This window comes from Mobula birostris, chromosome 21 (assembly GCF_030028105.1).
Source record: "Mobula birostris isolate sMobBir1 chromosome 21, sMobBir1.hap1, whole genome shotgun sequence".
NCBI lineage: Eukaryota > Metazoa > Chordata > Chondrichthyes > Myliobatiformes > Myliobatidae > Mobula > Mobula birostris.
This window is the reverse complement of record NC_092390.1, coordinates 65,213,687-65,230,507: the sequence shown is the minus strand read 5'-3', so window position 1 is coordinate 65,230,507 and position 16,821 is coordinate 65,213,687. Positions and strand designations below refer to the sequence as shown.

The 16,821-nt window shown below is 39.5% G+C and overlaps 1 protein-coding gene across 8 annotated transcripts in view; it reads left to right on the top strand.

The window, feature by feature from the left end:
• Positions 1-5,069, top strand: part of fam204a (family with sequence similarity 204 member A) — an 81,286-nt gene extending 76,217 nt beyond the window's left edge. For all 8 annotated transcript variants that reach the window (XM_072239628.1, XM_072239631.1, XM_072239623.1 and 5 more), the window contains one exon: positions 4,333-5,069. In XM_072239628.1, coding sequence (XP_072095729.1) covers positions 4,333-4,384 — 52 coding nt within the window. In that variant the 3' untranslated portion in view covers positions 4,385-5,069. The remainder of the gene's footprint in view (positions 1-4,332) is intronic.
• Positions 5,070-16,821: the final 11,752 nt, after the last annotated feature.

Sequence of the window (16,821 nt, the reverse complement as noted above, 5' to 3'; positions counted from 1 at the left end):
TGTCCCCTTGGATCCCATGCCTCCTTACTTTCTCAATAAGCCTCGCATGGAGTACCTTGTCAAATGTCTTGTTGAAATCCATATACACTACATCTACTGCAATTGGGCCATTTGGCCCGTTGAGTCTGCTCCACCATTCAATCACGGCTGATCCTTTTTTCTTCTCCTCAGCCCCACTCCCCAGGCTTCTCCCCGTAACCTTTGATGCCATGTTCAATCATGAACCTATCAAGCTTTGTCTTAAATACACCCGAAGGCCTGGCCTCCACAGCTGCCTGTGGTAATAAATTTCACAAATTTACCTCCTTTATCTCACAGTTGCCATCATTTGGGGTGGCATGACGGTGTAGTGATTAGCATAATGCTGTTGCAACCCCTACAGCCTGGGTTCTATTATGCCGCAGTCTGTAAGGAGTTTTTACATTCTCCTGTGACCACACCGTTTTCTCCCACGTCCCGAAGACATGCGGGTTTGTAGGTTAATTGGTCAAATAGGGTAATTGGGTACAGTGGGCTCACCATGCTTCCCTGCTGTACGTCTAAATAAAATAAATAAAAATAAATTTTAAAAATCATATGCAAGCTTATCAGGTTAGTATCACAATGCTATTTGTAAAGCCTGTGCGTAAATTAGCTTCCAAATTTCCTCATTACAGCAGGGACAACGCTTCGAAAGATACTTAAGTAAGTTTAAAGTGCTCCAGGAAGTCCCAGGTTTGAGAAATGTTCTATGAGTGCATGTTTTATTTTACTCTCTATGAATTATTCATTTCCATTTAACTGCAATATAATGGAATACATTCTGACATTTCAGCAATGAATTGTCTTGCACAATCAATTTACAAACAATTAAGTTCCAGTTTGGAGCATCACCTATAAAATTTGTAACTGATTTTAACATGGCCTCACAATAGATCACTGATTATAATGTCTGCCTGTATATTCCATTAAAATTGCTGTTGTCCGAAGGTGGTGCCGGTACAGTAGTTGGATATTTTAATCTATTGAGCAAACATTCATAGTTGCTTCCCTGGCTGGTTGAAAAATCAACTTTGAAGCAATGTTCCAGCCAGTTGGGAATGAGGTCATTCTGGCTTTGAATTTCAATTATGGAGTTAGAGAAACTGAATAAATCCAGCAAAAATATAATTCTACATAATAAATAATTTGATAGATGCTGAAAGAAACTCAACTGATTCGACATTTGATACCCACTGATGAAAATGATTATTAGCATTGGGAAACATGCTGCCTGTTCACCTATCTATGAGCATGTCTTTATTCTTGAAAAGATCTGAAGAATATTGAGGATAAAAATTGGTAGCCAGACCTTTTCTGTTGATAAATACTTCTTGGGATTGTGTACCGTGTACTGAAATGTGAATCTGAGTACAGGATGGATACAATATCTATTGATAGTATCAATTCTTTAAGGGTTAGTGTGATAGAATTCTGTTGTCCTATTTTTACTAGCAATCTGGGTATATATTACAGGCTTTAATATATGTGTGTTGTGGTAAACGTCATGCCTCATTATATCTGCCATGTATTGCTGCCTTAGCGTGTATAGAACAGAAAATCTGCAGCACATTACAGGCCCTTCAGGCTGCAATATTGTGCCGACCATGTAACCTACTCTAGAAGCTGCCTACAATTTCCCTACCACATAGCCCTCTATTTTTCTAAGCTCTATGTACCTATCTAAGCATCTCTTAAAAGACCCTATTGTATCTGCCTCCACTACCTTCAACGGCAGCACATTCCACACACACACTCTCTGTATGAAAAACTTACCTCTGACATCCCCCTTGTACCTACTTCCAAGCACCTTAAAACTATGCCCCCTTGTGTTAGCCATTTCAGCTCTAGGGAAAAGCCTCTGGCTATCCACACGATCAATGCCTCTCATTGTCTTATAAGATATATTGAATATCTTATTTTTAATAAACTAATATATTTACTCTTTAATATAAAGTTTAGTGAAAGGGAATGCAAAATATTTCAATATGATAGAGGTTGAAAGGTGAAAAGGAATTTTAAGCACACGAGAAAATTTCATCAGTTGCCTGTTCTCTTAATGACCAGCTGTTTCCAGTAACCTTGCCCCCAAGTATGCTGTCGTTCACCGAGCTTCTGTAATTTCCTTGACATAAATGATGCCATTGTCAGTAACTGGGTAGAATATGGGGTTGAAACTCTGCCTGGGATTGTACAGGATGCTAGCATCACAAACTTAACTATAGAGAAGGATCCAAGGAGTGTATTTGAGCTATAACAGCACACCAAAATGCTGGAGGTACTAGTTTGCAAAGTAAGATCAGCAGAGTCCAATGTTAGGCAGACTAGATTTGTAGATTTGGATTCAAATTGTTTTTACCCAAAGATGCTGGAAGTAAAAAGTAGATCTAGTCATTTTACAACGAAGAAAACCCTGGTGTCTTGAGCCAGATGATAAGTAACTCAATTTTTTTTCTTGGGTAGTCCAGATTAAAGGACTGTGAAACAATATGTGCAAAGACCATAAGGAAGTTTAGAGGCAAATTAGCCACACAATTTTAAAATAACTGTAGGGAAAGGGGAGGTTAATAGGTCAATAAACAGAAGGGGATTTTCAAAATCTCATTTAATTACAACAAAAGACTGATATTCTCCATTTGGAATAGTTACATTTTCAGTTTCAGAGTGATTGTTTGGCTGTAATTAACCTCTATTGTCATAAAAAATGGTTTGAACAGAAATAGACAGTATTTAACCAACTAGTGAGTTTACCTGTCATGTAAATACCTCAAATTTATCCCAGAGATCAAGGTCCCATCATCATGAAGCTAACAGCAAAAGTGAAATAGTAACTATGAATGCTTGACTTAAGACATGCATTTTTCCATCCCTGTTGCTGCTGTACGTTTAGCACATAAATCTTTCCTCGCACATTAGTATTTTGACAGGAAAATCTGGGCCATTTATTCTAAACCTGATAATGTGCACAATATGTTATGACTTGTTTTAGAATTAGGTGAAAAAAACTTATCTAAGGTTTTCCATGTTATGTTAAAACATGTTAAGATTTATAGTTCCTCTTTTAACGAATTCCAAGCAGGCCCTTAAGATGTTTGCTTCACATGTCTCTAGTCACAGGATCAAATCACAGTGGAAGTTAATGTAATCATTTGCTTAACAACATGTTATGAGTTTAGCTAGTTGTTAGCTAGGCCATTAGAAAGAGCAACTCAACATGCTGGAAAACGTCCATGCATGGTCTGCAGAAGTTTTATTTTGAGCTTTGTGCACAGACCAAGTTGCATACTTAAAACTTGTACCAGCACCACCCCCTTCGAACTCATGGTGTCTCATTGCTTACACCCAGTCTATGTACTAAATCCATTACACAGCTCTAAAATGAGGATGATAAACATTGGGATTGGCCGTTATCCTGTTTAATCTGACATTGTGAAAATGAAGCAAAAGTCTACAACAGTGCCTAGTTAACAGAACTTGGAATTACAACTAGCTACACATAAAATAAATTTGAAACAAAAATCATCATGTGAAAACCAAATGGTGTGTATCTTAACAATGCCGAAAGGACTTGAATAACCTTCGGCCTCTGTGTTGATTCAGCAACAACTCTTCATGACATTCCCTTTCTGTTTCCTGTTTCTGTCACCTCTGGACACCAGCTGATCTGTGATTCATGTTCGAAGCATTTTATTCCCACTTTCATTGTTCTGGTGATACATAAACCAAGCCAAAGAAGTAACAGTGCTAAGATGAAATCAGACACGATAACAGTGTATTGGCCAGCTGAACAAATCATGATTATGGATTCAATGTGAACAATGCCCTGAAAGTATATTATGTTGCAGGCAGTGCAAAAGATTAGCAATTGGACCAGTTTCAGTGGGAAAAGCATCTGAAACCTATCTTCAAAATAGTTCTAGAAAAGGAAAAGCTATTGAAAATTTATAACATTAACAGCTTGGTAACAGTATTTTCAGTGATACAATACATTACTTCTAGGTGTTGTGGTAGTGCAGCATATGGGAGTACCCACCAGATACCACGGGTGACAAAATAGTGCTTTAAAGCCATAATTTTCATAGAAACTCACATCCCTATTTGGTGCATATATGTTACAACATACATACAGAAAGGTGGGAGGCTTTGGCATCTTTGTTTCTGCTAGTTTCTGTCAGATGTTGGCATCATGAAGAATTTAACCATTTTCTTTATAGTGATTTGTAAACACTACTTTAAAAGGTATTTGAGTTAAATAGATCATTCTGAAGCAGATAAAATACAAATTAATATTGTATCTTTTTTAATACAATCCAGATTCGAAGCTAAGAAAAGATGGGAGACAAAAAGCAACATGGGCTATATGTGATGTTTGCCACGGGATAGAAATTAAGTGAGCACTGAGATGTGAAATACTTGACCTGCACTTGCACTCTCAATCCAATCTCAAGGGAGTCATCTGGAAGCACTTTACAGGAATATAACAACCATTGTGCCCTGCCGCTTCTATGACTGCAAATTTCTGATTGAGAATGAGTTAGCCTTTAAGTGTTTAAAATCTGAACATGGTCAAGGAACTTGAAAGAAGATTTCCCCATTTTATAAATAACCCCCAGCAAGCCCAGTAATATCTTCTGGTGACACAGTTTCGTGATGTGAACAATAATGCAGTAGGTGTTTCTGTCTATCCCACTACCTTATTCAATGTAAGCACTATTTACAAACAGAAGACTGCATTTTCAAACCACCATGAGATAAAATCTTTGCCCATGTCTGTTGTTCTGCCAATGGAGGAAAAAAAACTGCTTTGCATTCCTCAAGAACTCTTTCTTCCTATCAGTCACTGGAACTAAAGGTGTGCAGAAGATTGCTGTGGAGAAAAATATCCAATCATTTGACTATAACATTAAGAATGGAGAATGTTTTTCTCATAAAGCAGTCACTGTAGTTCACTCCAGATGATAGGTTTGTACATCTGATGTGTATTATTTCAGCTTATAGATTGACAAAAGCTTTATACTTCCTTCTGTAATAAACATGTTTTGTCAATTTGATGTCCTTATCACCATTCGACTCTTTTCTGTGGATAAGTTGAAAGGAGGAGTTTGTGTGTGTGTGTGTTGGGAGGCGTGGGGAGGAGGAAAGGGATTATATCATCTATCAACTGTACTAAAAATGCTAATTGTCTAATGGATAATAATAATAAGTACTTTATTAATCCTGAATGGGAAATTCTTTTTTTACAGCAGCAAGATTTAAAAACACACTTTGCAGTGTGCAGACTTAACTGATAAAAAAACAGAAGAATAATATACACAATAATGTACCAATGTGCAGTAGTAAACAGAGACTATTGTGCTATGATGTGTGTTCTCCTGTTGCACAGAGATGAAATGTTGTATATGCTTGTTGCATCTGGTGGGAAAGAGTTTCTGTAACGATCTTTGTGACAGCAGAACTGAATGAGGATGTGCTAGATTATCCATAATGGATAACAGTTTGTATAGTGACCTCCTCTCCATCGCTAACTCAAAAGATTCATGTTAGGGTAAACATAACATAACTTCAAAAGAAACTGGTAATTACTAGTTTTATTTATTATGTTTACTTGTTTAACACCTCTACAGCAAAGAGTTTAACAGCTGATGGCAAAAATTGTTTCCAAGCTTATTTTCATTTACTGTTATATAAACTGTTTAACATATCTTTATTCATTAAGTTGAAGAGAAATAATGCAAGATAAATTGGAATTTTTTTCCCAATGGTACATCCAGTTTGGCACAAAGGAAGTTCCTGTCACAGTGATTATTTATTTGTTCTTTTTATGCCATGTAAGCAAGCCAGCAGAGCGATCCCCACCAGTCCCATTCTCCCACTTGTTACTCACTCTCAGATGCCCAGCAACTTCCTCTGTGTTTCTCTTATTATGCAGCTACACTGTCGATAGCAGCGTCTAAGGACAGGCAATTCCCTTGTCCTGACAACACTATTCTTCGGCGTGGATCACAAAGACTTATTGATTGGAAGTTATTGGCTAATGTAAATTGGCCCTCAGGTAGGTGAGTGATAAAGGAGATATGGGTTTTAATTGACCATAAACTATGGGGAGAGAAGTACTGGCATTGGGATTACCTTGAGAGCAATCAGAGACGCGACAGGCCATTCAGCCTGTGTTGTTTAAATTATGGGAAGTGATACAGGTGGACAAATAAAAAAAGCTGCTACATTTTATTAACTACAATGTAACTATACATCAGTAGAGTTATCATCATCATCATCAGGTGCCGTGCCCAGTTTGAGCTTTGATTGTCATGGCCCACACACTCCTGTTTCAGGTCAAGTGGATCAATTCATTGGTATTCATTTCCAGTTCTCTGGCTGCTGTCTCCATCATCATTTGTCTTTGTCTTTGTCTTTGTCTTACTTTCTTCCCTTCAATCTTTCCCATAATTACCGTGCATTCTAACTCCTCTTTCCTAATCACACGTCCAATGAAGTCACGTTGCCTTTTCATGATCTCATACATTATTTCTCTTTTTGTGTTTGCTCTGTTCATGACATCTTCATCAGATATTCGTTTCGTCCATGATATTCTTTGCATCCTCCTCAAAAACCACATCTCTGCTGCTTCAATTCGTTTCCTCATGTTAGTAGATATTGTCCAACATTCTGAGCCATATAACATAACTGGATAAACATAACTTTTCAGTACTCTGAGGCGGGTTGTCATGCCTAGTTTAGTATTGGTCAGTATACTCTTCGTTCTCGTAAAGGTGTCTTTTGCCATCCCTATTCTTCTGATGTCCATGTCGCACCTGCCATCTGATGTCACCCAGCGTCCTAAGTAGCAAAAATTCTGTACTTGTCTTCCCTGATTATTCTCAGCCTGCTGATAGTATTCTCCTTCTTTTTGGATATCACCATACGTTCTGTCTTTTTGCAATTGATAGATAGACCCATTTTTGCACTTTCTTCAACAACTGTATCAATTAAGTTTTGTAGTTCTTCCTCCGTACTTGCAATTAACACAGTGTCATCCGCATATCTGAAATTATTGACGTTTTCACCGCCAACTTTGATTCCCAAGATGTCTCTTATTTTTTGTAATATTGTTTCACTGTACACATTAAACAAATCAGGGGAGAAAACACACGCTTGTCTAACGCCTCTTGATTTTCGTAAACTGACTCACTTCTCCATCTATTCTTACAGCGGCAGTTTGTTCCCAGTACAGATTTCTGATTAGGTGGAGGTCTTTCGAATCTAGATCTAGAGTTTCCTGTAATATTTCGAATAACTTTCTGTACTCCACTTTATCAAATGCTTTTGTGTAGTCAATAAAACAAACAAATCTTTTTGCACTTAAGTAGCTCATTCTGATAGTATCCTTAACATCAATATTGTGTTTCTTGTACCTTCTTTGTCTTTCACAAAACCACATTGTTCTTTACCTATTTCGGCTTGTATCTTACTTTTAGCTCTTGTCATCAAAATTCTTAGAAGTATCTTGGTGATATGACTTTTAAACTTATGGTCCTATGTAATTCACATTCTGTTGCTCCAGGTTTCTTAAGAAGAGTGGTACATACTGATTTTTTCATCTCTTCTGGTATTATTCCAGTCTCATAAATGTCATTTATGAGGCTCTGATTGGGGATTTTCAGAGCTTTGGGGAAAGTGGAGTTACTCCTTAGTCATTTATTGCTCCCAGGGCCGCTCTGACTCGGAACGGTAGCACCTGCAAGGGTTCCTGCTCAGGATACGAGCGAAGGCCAACGGCAGATCCGGCAGATTCATTAACTGAACTTATGACGGAGAAGGCGGATGAACTAGGACCTCAAATGTCAACGGCTATAGTACAGGCGGATGAACATTTGGGAAGAGAAATGGCGATTAGTTTGCCCAACGGAAGGCAATAGCAGACTACCGTTGCTAGATACTAGGTTTTCCTAGAATCTATTTGCTTAGAAAATCATGGTCAAACTCACGAAATGTATCGCACAACAACAGCATCAAGAAGACCTTCAAGACAATTCTGAAGATGCTCCGCTCGGTAGGGTTGATTCTGGGCAGCAGGGGATCCCCGACCGTCATCAAGCTATTGCTCATAAAATTCAAGTAACACAAATCAGTAGAATACTCTCATGAAAAAACCTGAAATCTTTTTTTCCTATTTCCACAAAATTGATATGACCAGTAAATATTTCCAATATATTTTGTTTTATTTCACTTTAGTTTACATGGAAGAAAGTCTTCATTCTATTTGAATCCGGTTCTTGGAGCTGAAAAGCAAGTGTCAGTATTAACCAGTAGCTATGTCTGTTTCTAAATGCAGCTGGGATGTTGATCTGCAAACCTGTGGTGTTTACACCTTGGCATTGCCTATTCTGGGCACTGTGGGACTTTAATGTTAAGAAATGCAAATATTATGAATCATATGACACTGTGGTCCTGGTAAGGAATTGATTATTTTCCCACTTTGTTTTGAGGTAGAACATCAAACACTTACACTTTGTCATCCAATCTAAAGTCTGGTCTCTGAAAGTTACCTCAAGTTCAAGTTGAATTGTCATTCACCATACAGAAATATAACCAAATGAAGCAGTGTTCCTCTGGGGCCAAGGTGCAAAACACATTACCAACAGTACATAGCACACTACATATAACACGTGCTTACAATTTCACAAAAACATACAAAGTACAAATATATAGTCTCAAGTCCCTGAACGTCCAGCTTGTTCTTCCACCAAGCGAACACTGGAGGGCGGCACCAAGCAAGCACCAGAGGGCAGTCTGTAGCAATTGACTCACCTTCCGAGTGCAGAAAACCTTTTCTATTGCCTTCAGGGCAAGGTTCATGGGGTGATGGAATACTATTCCCCTGCTGGGATAAATGCAGCTTCAATAGTTGTGAGGCCTGATACCATCCTGGACAAAGTGACTCCACACATTTAAACATTCACTTCCTCCACTTTTGCCACAATAGCTTCTGCCATCCGATTCCTAAATGGATATTGAACCCTTGAACACTATCTCACTTTTTTTTAATATATATTATTTCTGTATTTGCATGATTTTTAATCTATTCAATATACATATACTGAAATTAATTAACTTATTTATTATTAGTATTTTATGTTTTTCTTCTATATTATGTATTGCATTGAACTGCTGCTAAGTTAACAAATTTCACAATACATGCCGGTGATAATAAATCTGATTCTGAATAGCTGCAGTGTATACTAGAGAGTGAACTACAGCAACTTGCCTTGGCTTCTTTGAGAGCTCCTCCAAAATCAGAGACTTGTACTATCCAGTTGGACAATGGCAGCAGTGAATGGGAATCACCACCTGACTTCCTTTAAAGTTGGTTACCACATTGTATTTGAAATGTATAAGTTTCCTAAACTGTCCGTGGGCCAGCTCAGGTCAACTATTCATTCCCTCCGTAGGTGCTGAGTTCCTCCAGTATTTTGTGTCTATTTTCTGCTTAACAGTTTGGGAGTACTTCCAATATAAGGACTTCAGTGTTCAAGGAAGTCACATTTCACTACTTCAAGGGTGATTAAAGGTTGTCATTTAATTTAATGCCTACATTTCATGTCTATAATAAAACATTATTTGATTTTATGGATGCCAGTCTTTTTAGGGACCAACCTACATAGAATTATTGTGTTTGCCTTGTGCAATGCTTTCTCATTCCCCAGAACATCCTTACTTTCTAGCTCAAAGAGACAGAATATAATACAAACCTGCTATTCAGTTTATGGGAAAGTAGGATGTTTGGGATCACAGTAACTCAAAATTCTACAGGGTGATGTATGAAATGTAACCCACATTTAACCTGTTCATGTATGAAATACAACCCACATCTAACGTTCATGAAGCTTTGTGAATGATGATAAAATACATCGTTACCACTTGCTGTCATATCTAAATTTATTGCTCGAGTCTAAACCTTATTACTCTAAATCTATCAGTGACCTATGATCATTTTGACTGTCAATGAAGTAGTTAACATTAAGTTTTTTTTATGTAACACAAAGTGCTGGAGAAACTCAGCAGATCAGGCAGCATCCATGGAAAAGAGTTAATAGTCGACATTTTGGCCCAAGACCCTTCATCAAAACCTGCAGAAACTCTTGTGTTTATTTATTTTTCCTTATATAATTGCTGGTACATGTCTTATTCCATATTTGGAATGGAGAGAGAATTGATTTCATTCTTGATCAGACTGTCAGACCCTCTGCAGAAGTGTTCCATCTGGGAACAGAAAGAATTGCCGTTTTCTGGCTTTTATTTGCATAATACAGCCTTGTTAGTTATCAAATATCAGCCTCAGTGGCAGCTGCGAAAAGGGTTTGTGGCCTTGTGTTAGAACCACCTACAGGGCAGTTTCAAATGGGAGAAAATGAGATGAAAAATTTTCGGATAAATACCCTTTACTGCAAGGATCTAGTTGAAGGGATTACACGTTTCATTTTCTTCCAGATAACAGAAAACCTAGTAATCTCAATGTTAGCAACTACTGTCTTCAGAAGGTGGTGTATTTTCTTATAGCGACATCCGTGCAAAACCACCATGATTATTTCTTACAGCGACCTCCACAGAAAACCACCCTGATTATTTCTTATAGTGGCATCCACACAAAACCACCCTGATTATTTCTTATAGTGGCATCCACACAAAACCACCCTGATTATTTCTTATAGCAAACACCGTGCAAATCACCGTGATTATTTCTTATAGCAAAATCCGTGCAAAACCACCGTGATTATTTCTTACAGCGACCTCCACAGAAAACCACCCTGATTATTTCTTATAGTGGCATCCACACAAAACCACCCTGATTATTTCTTATAGCAAAATCCGTGCAAAACCACCGTGATTATTTCTTATAGCGAACACTGTGCAAATCACCGTGATTATTTCTTATAGCAACATCCACACAAAACCACCGTGATTATTTCTTATAGCAAACACTGTGCAAATCACCGTGATTATTTCTTATAGCAACATCCACACAAAACCACTGTGATTATTTCTTATAGCAACATCCACACAAAACCACTGTGATTATTTCTTATAGCAACATCCGTGCAAAACCACCCTGATTATTTCTTTACGTAAATACGAGGAAATCTGCAGATGCTGAAAATTCAAGAAACACACATAAAAAACGCTGGTGAATGCAGCAGGCCAGGCAGCATCTATAGGAAGAGGTACAGTCAACGTTTCGGGCCGAGACCCTTCGTCAGGACTAACTGAAAGAAGAGGTAGTAAGAGATTTGAAAGTGGGAGGGGGAGGGGAGATCCAAAATGATAGGAGAAGACAGGAGGGGGAGGGATGGAGCCAAGAGCTGGAAAGATGATTGGCAAAAGGAATATGAGGCTGGAGGAGGGAGAGGATCATGGGACAGGAGGCCTAGGGAGAAAGAAAGGGGGAGGGGAGCCCAGAGGATGGGCAAGGAGTTATAGTAAGATGGACAGAGGGAGAAAAAAAAAAGAGAAGAAAAAATAATAAATAAATAACGGATGGGGTACGAAGGGGAGGTGGGGCATTAACGGAAGTTAGAGAAATCAATGTTCATGTCATCAGGTTGGAGGCTACCCAGACGGAATATAAGGTGTTGTTCCTCCAACCTGAGTGTGGCTTCATCTTTACAGTAGAGGAGGCCGTGGATACACATATCAGAATGGGAATGGGACGTGGAATTAAAATGTGTGGCCACTGGGAGATCCTGCTTTCTCTGGCGGACAGAGCGTAGGTGTTCAGCGAAACGGTCTCCCAGCCTGTTTCAAGTCTCACCAATATATAGAAGGCCGCATCAGGAGCACCGGACACAGTATATCACCCCAGCCAACTCACAGGTGAAGTGTCGTCTCACCTGGAAGGACTGTCTGGGGCCCTGAATGGTGGTAAGGGAGGAAGTGTAAGGGCATGTGTAGCACTTGTTCCGCTTACAAGGATAAATGCCAGGAGAGAGATCAGTGGGAAGGGATGGGGGGGGACGAATGGACAGGGGAGTCCTGTAGAGAGCGATCCCTGTGGAAAGCAGAAAGGGGGGGGAGGGAAAATGTGCTTAGTGGTGGGATCCCGTTGGAGGTGGCGGAAGTTACAGAGAATTATATGTTGCACCCGGAGGCTGGTGGGATGGTAGGAGAGGACAATGGGACCCCTATTCCTAGTGGGGTGGCAGGAGGATGGGGTGAGAGCGGATGCGGTGGAGACGGAGGAATTGCAAGAAGGGAATGGGATTTTTGCAAGAGACAGGGTGGGAAGAGGAATAGTCTAGGTAGCTGTGAGAGTCCATAGGCTTATAGTAGACGTCAGTAGATAAATAGATCAGTAGATTATTATTATTACTTTTTTCTCCCTCTGTCCTTCTCACTATAACTCCTTGCCCATCCTCAAGGCACCCCTCCCCCTTTCTTTCTCCCTAGGCTTCCCGTCCCATGATCCTCTCCCTTCTCCAGGCTCGTATCCCTTTTGCCAATCAACTTTCCAGCTCTTAGCTCCATCCCTCCCCCTGCTGTCTTCCCCTATCATTTTGGATCTCCCCCTCCCCCTCCCACTTTCAAATCTCTTACTATCTCTTCTTTCAGTTAGTCCTGACGAAGCGTCTCAGCCCGAAACGTCGACTGTACCTTTTCCTATAGATGCTGCCTGACCTGCTGCGTTCACCAGTGTTTTTTTATGTGTGTTGCCTGATTATTTCTTATAGAGGCAAACACACAAAACCACCGTGATTATTTCTTATTGCGACATCCACGCAAAATCACCATGATTATTTCTTCTAGCAAACACCATGCAAATCACCGTGATTATTTCTTATAGCGACATCCACACAAAACCACCATGTTTACTTCTTATAGCAAACACCATGCAAACCACTGTCATTGTTTCTTATAGCAACATCCGCACAAAACCACCACGATTATTTCTTGTAGCGACATCCGCGCAAAGCCATCGTGATTATTTGTTATAGCAACTTCCACGCAAAACCACCAATTATTTCTTATAGCAACATCCACACAAAGCCACTGTGATTATTTCTTATAAGGCAAACACCATGCAAATCCACACAAAACCACCATGATTATTTCTTATAGTGACATCCACACAAAACCACCGTGATTATTTCTTATAGCAAACACCATGCAAACCACCGTGATTATTTCTTACAGTGACATCCACACAAAACCAGCATGATTCCTGGGAGCTCACCTCTTTTCTTTGCTGATAATGTAAAATAGTTAATGAAAAATATTTTTGAAGTAATTCTTAATTAAGAGTCAAGAGCAATGTCACATTTGCATGCTAAAGTCAGATTCATAACTAGATATATAACATGGTTCTTCAAATCTGAAATATTGTACAAAATTATATTTTACTTAAATTATGTTTAAGATAGAACCCTCAAAAAAAGGGATACAAGTCCTATTCATGATTAACGTTACAGATTCTGGTACATTTTAGCCAGTGTGAATGATGACTTATATTACAGGTGATAATGGTGCCACAAACAGGATAGACTGAGTTTGCAGAGCAGGGGTTGGGTTGTGGAAGAGGGCATGTCCTGGATGGTGAGGTCCTTCATGATGGATGCCTCCTTCTTAAGGCACCATCTCCTGAAGATGCCCTCAACTGTGGAGAGGATTGTGCTCATAATGGATCTCGAGCTGGAGTGCATGCTCTGTACACTGCTTGCTCATGGGCTCTCTGTTTGAGGAACCAAGGCTTTCCTGCTATTTATAACAGTGTTCTGCCAGCAGTTCCTGAGTCAGGATGGAAGTCTCTATTTTTTAACTGAGGTTTTGAGGACACCTGTGCAGCATTTTCACTGTCCTTTCGAAATTGCCATCTATAAATTTACTGATGACACCACTCTTGAAAAATCTCAGATGTTGATGAGGATGCGTACAGGAGTGAGATCGATTGGCTGATTGAGTGACACAGCAACAACCTCACACTCAGCATCAGCAAGATCAGGGAATTGATTGTGGACTTCAGGAAGGAGAAGTCAGGAGAACACGCACACCAGTCCTCATTGAAGGGGTCAGTGGTTGAAAGGTGAGCAGCTTCAAGTTACTGGGTGTAAGCATTCAGAAGGATGTGGTCTTGGCCCAAATAGTAAAAGCATTTGATGGCTCTGCGTCTGTATTCTGGAATGCAGAAAAATTAGGGGTGACCGAATTGAAACCTACTGTAAGGTGAAAGGTGGATATGGAGAGGATCTTTCCTATGGTGGCTGAGTCACAGTGTCAGAATAAAGGCACTCCTTTTAGAACGAAAGTGAGGAGGAACTTTAGCCAGAGAATGGTGAATCTGTGGAATTCATTGCCACAGGCAGATGTGGGGCTAGGTCTTCATGTATATTTAAGGCAGAGATTGATAGATTCTTGATTGATCAGGGCATGAAGGGATACAGGGAGAAAGCAAGAGATCGGGGCTGAGAGAAAATTGGACCAGCCTTGATGAGGTAGTGGAGCAGACTCGCTGGGCCAAATGGCTAAATGTTTCTCCTATGTCATGGAGGCTGCAGAGGGCTGTAAACTCAGCCAGCCCCATCACGACCACAATCCACCATAAAGGACATCTTTAGGAGCTGGTGCCTGAAGAAGGCAGCACCCATCACTGCGAACCCTCACCATCCAGAACATGCAAACTTCTCAATATTACAGTCACAGAGGAGGTACAGAACATGCCTTCTTCTCAATATTACAGTCACAGAGGAGGTACAGAACATGCAAACTTCTCAATATTACCGTCACAGAGGAGGTACAGAACATGCCTTCTTCTCAATATTACCATCACAGAGGAGGTACAGAACATGCAAACTTCTCAATATTACTGTCACAGAGGAGGTACAGGAGCCTAAAGACCCAAACTATATGATTCAGAAACATCTCCTTCCTCTCTTCCGTCAGATTTCTGAATGGACCATGACAGATGAACACTACCTCATTGTTCCTTTTCTTTTGCATTATTTATTTATTTTGTAATTTAAAGTAATTTTGCGTCTTTGCAATGTACTCCTGCTGCAAAAACAACAAATTTCATGACATATAAGATGGTAATGTTAAACCGAATTCTGTTTCACTGGCCAAGACAGAGTACAAAAGTTCTTCAGCTGTCTGGTGCAAGGGAGGTTGATAATGTGGCCCATCATGAAAGCTGATAGTCCTCCATATCAGGAATATTGACCCAGTAGAGAAGAAGCTATCATGACCGACCTAATGACATAGCGGATCAAAACCAGTCATACTAAATTTGCAATTTAAGTAAAGAGAGAACTTTGACTATTTGCATGGAACACCAGTTCTAATTACTGTTATGCATGGTTTCCTTTTAATGTAAGATTCATGCCAGGGTATGCATAGAATTAAAGGTGATATAACAGGTAAGATTATCGTTCTGTTGATGTATGAGATCCCAGAATAATATGTTGAATGGCATGTGGGATTGACTGATTAACTTGGGAAAAATTTTATTCTATTGATTTACACTTGGAAGTTTTACAGAGTAAAACAACATGCAAGTGGATATAATGTTCAGGTGTTACAGCACTCTTAAGTTTTGACAACTCCAGTTTATAGTGCAGTCTGTGGTGAATTACATGGTGGAATTACATCTTCTAAATACCCCAGGCACTTTCCAGTTTCTCAACATACTGCTATATTCCTCTGACAATACTGACAGCCTGCTAAATTACAATAGAAACGGATAATATTTTTTTCATAAGGAAAGTGCAATCAATCTTACATAATTCTGGAAAAAAGGAGGGCTTCATACAATTTTAAATGGAGTCTTCCAAATGTTCTAATAGAATTGTATGTTTTTGAGGTAAGTAATGTGTGGATATATATTTAATGTTCACATTTAACAGTTGGTAAATTTTCATGTTGTAGACTATGCCTGCAATGATATCGCTCCTCACTCTGTCAATCATCACGCTTATAGCTGTCAATAACACGCTTGCAGTCTTCCCCATGAAGGAAAATAAAGTCAGAGAAACAAATTAATATACAATCCAAAGCAAAATTACTGTAATTGCTAGAAATGCTTGGCTTGCCAGGCAGCATCTATGCAGAATGTTCCAATTTGATGGACCCACCATCAGAACTGGTAAAAGATTAGAAATGAGAGAAGTTTTACATTACAGAAAATGTGGAGTGCAGAGAAGAAGTAGAGAAGTCTATGAACAAACACACCGATCCACGAACAAACAGAGAGGCTGTTTGGCTGATTGATGGGAGGCAGGGAGTGGGAATAAAAGGATCCTTTTCTAGTTGGCTGCCTGTGACTAGTGGTGTCCCTCAGGGCTTGGTGTAGGGACCACTTCTTTTTATGTTCTCGATCAATGATTTAGATGATGGCTTTGTTGGCAAGGTTGTGGAAGATATGAAAATTGGTGGAGGGGCAGATAGAGTTGAGGAAACAGGTAGGCTACAGAAGAATTTAGACAGATTAGGAGAATGGGCAAGAAAGTGCAAATGAAATACAATGTTAGAAAATGAATGGTCATGCACTTTGGTAGAGGAAGTGAATGTGCAGACTACTTTCTAAATGGGGAGAAAATCCAAAACTCTGAGATGCAAAGAGACTTGGGAGTCCTTGTGCTGAACAGCCTGAAGGTTAACTTGCAGGTTGAGTCAGTGGTGAGGAAGGCAAATGCCGTGTTAGCATTCATTTCAAGAGGTCAAAAATACAAGAGCAGCGAGGTGATGCTGAGGCTTTATAAGGCACTGGTGAGGCCTCACCTTGAGTATTGTCAATAGTTTTGAGCTTCCCATCTAAGAAAA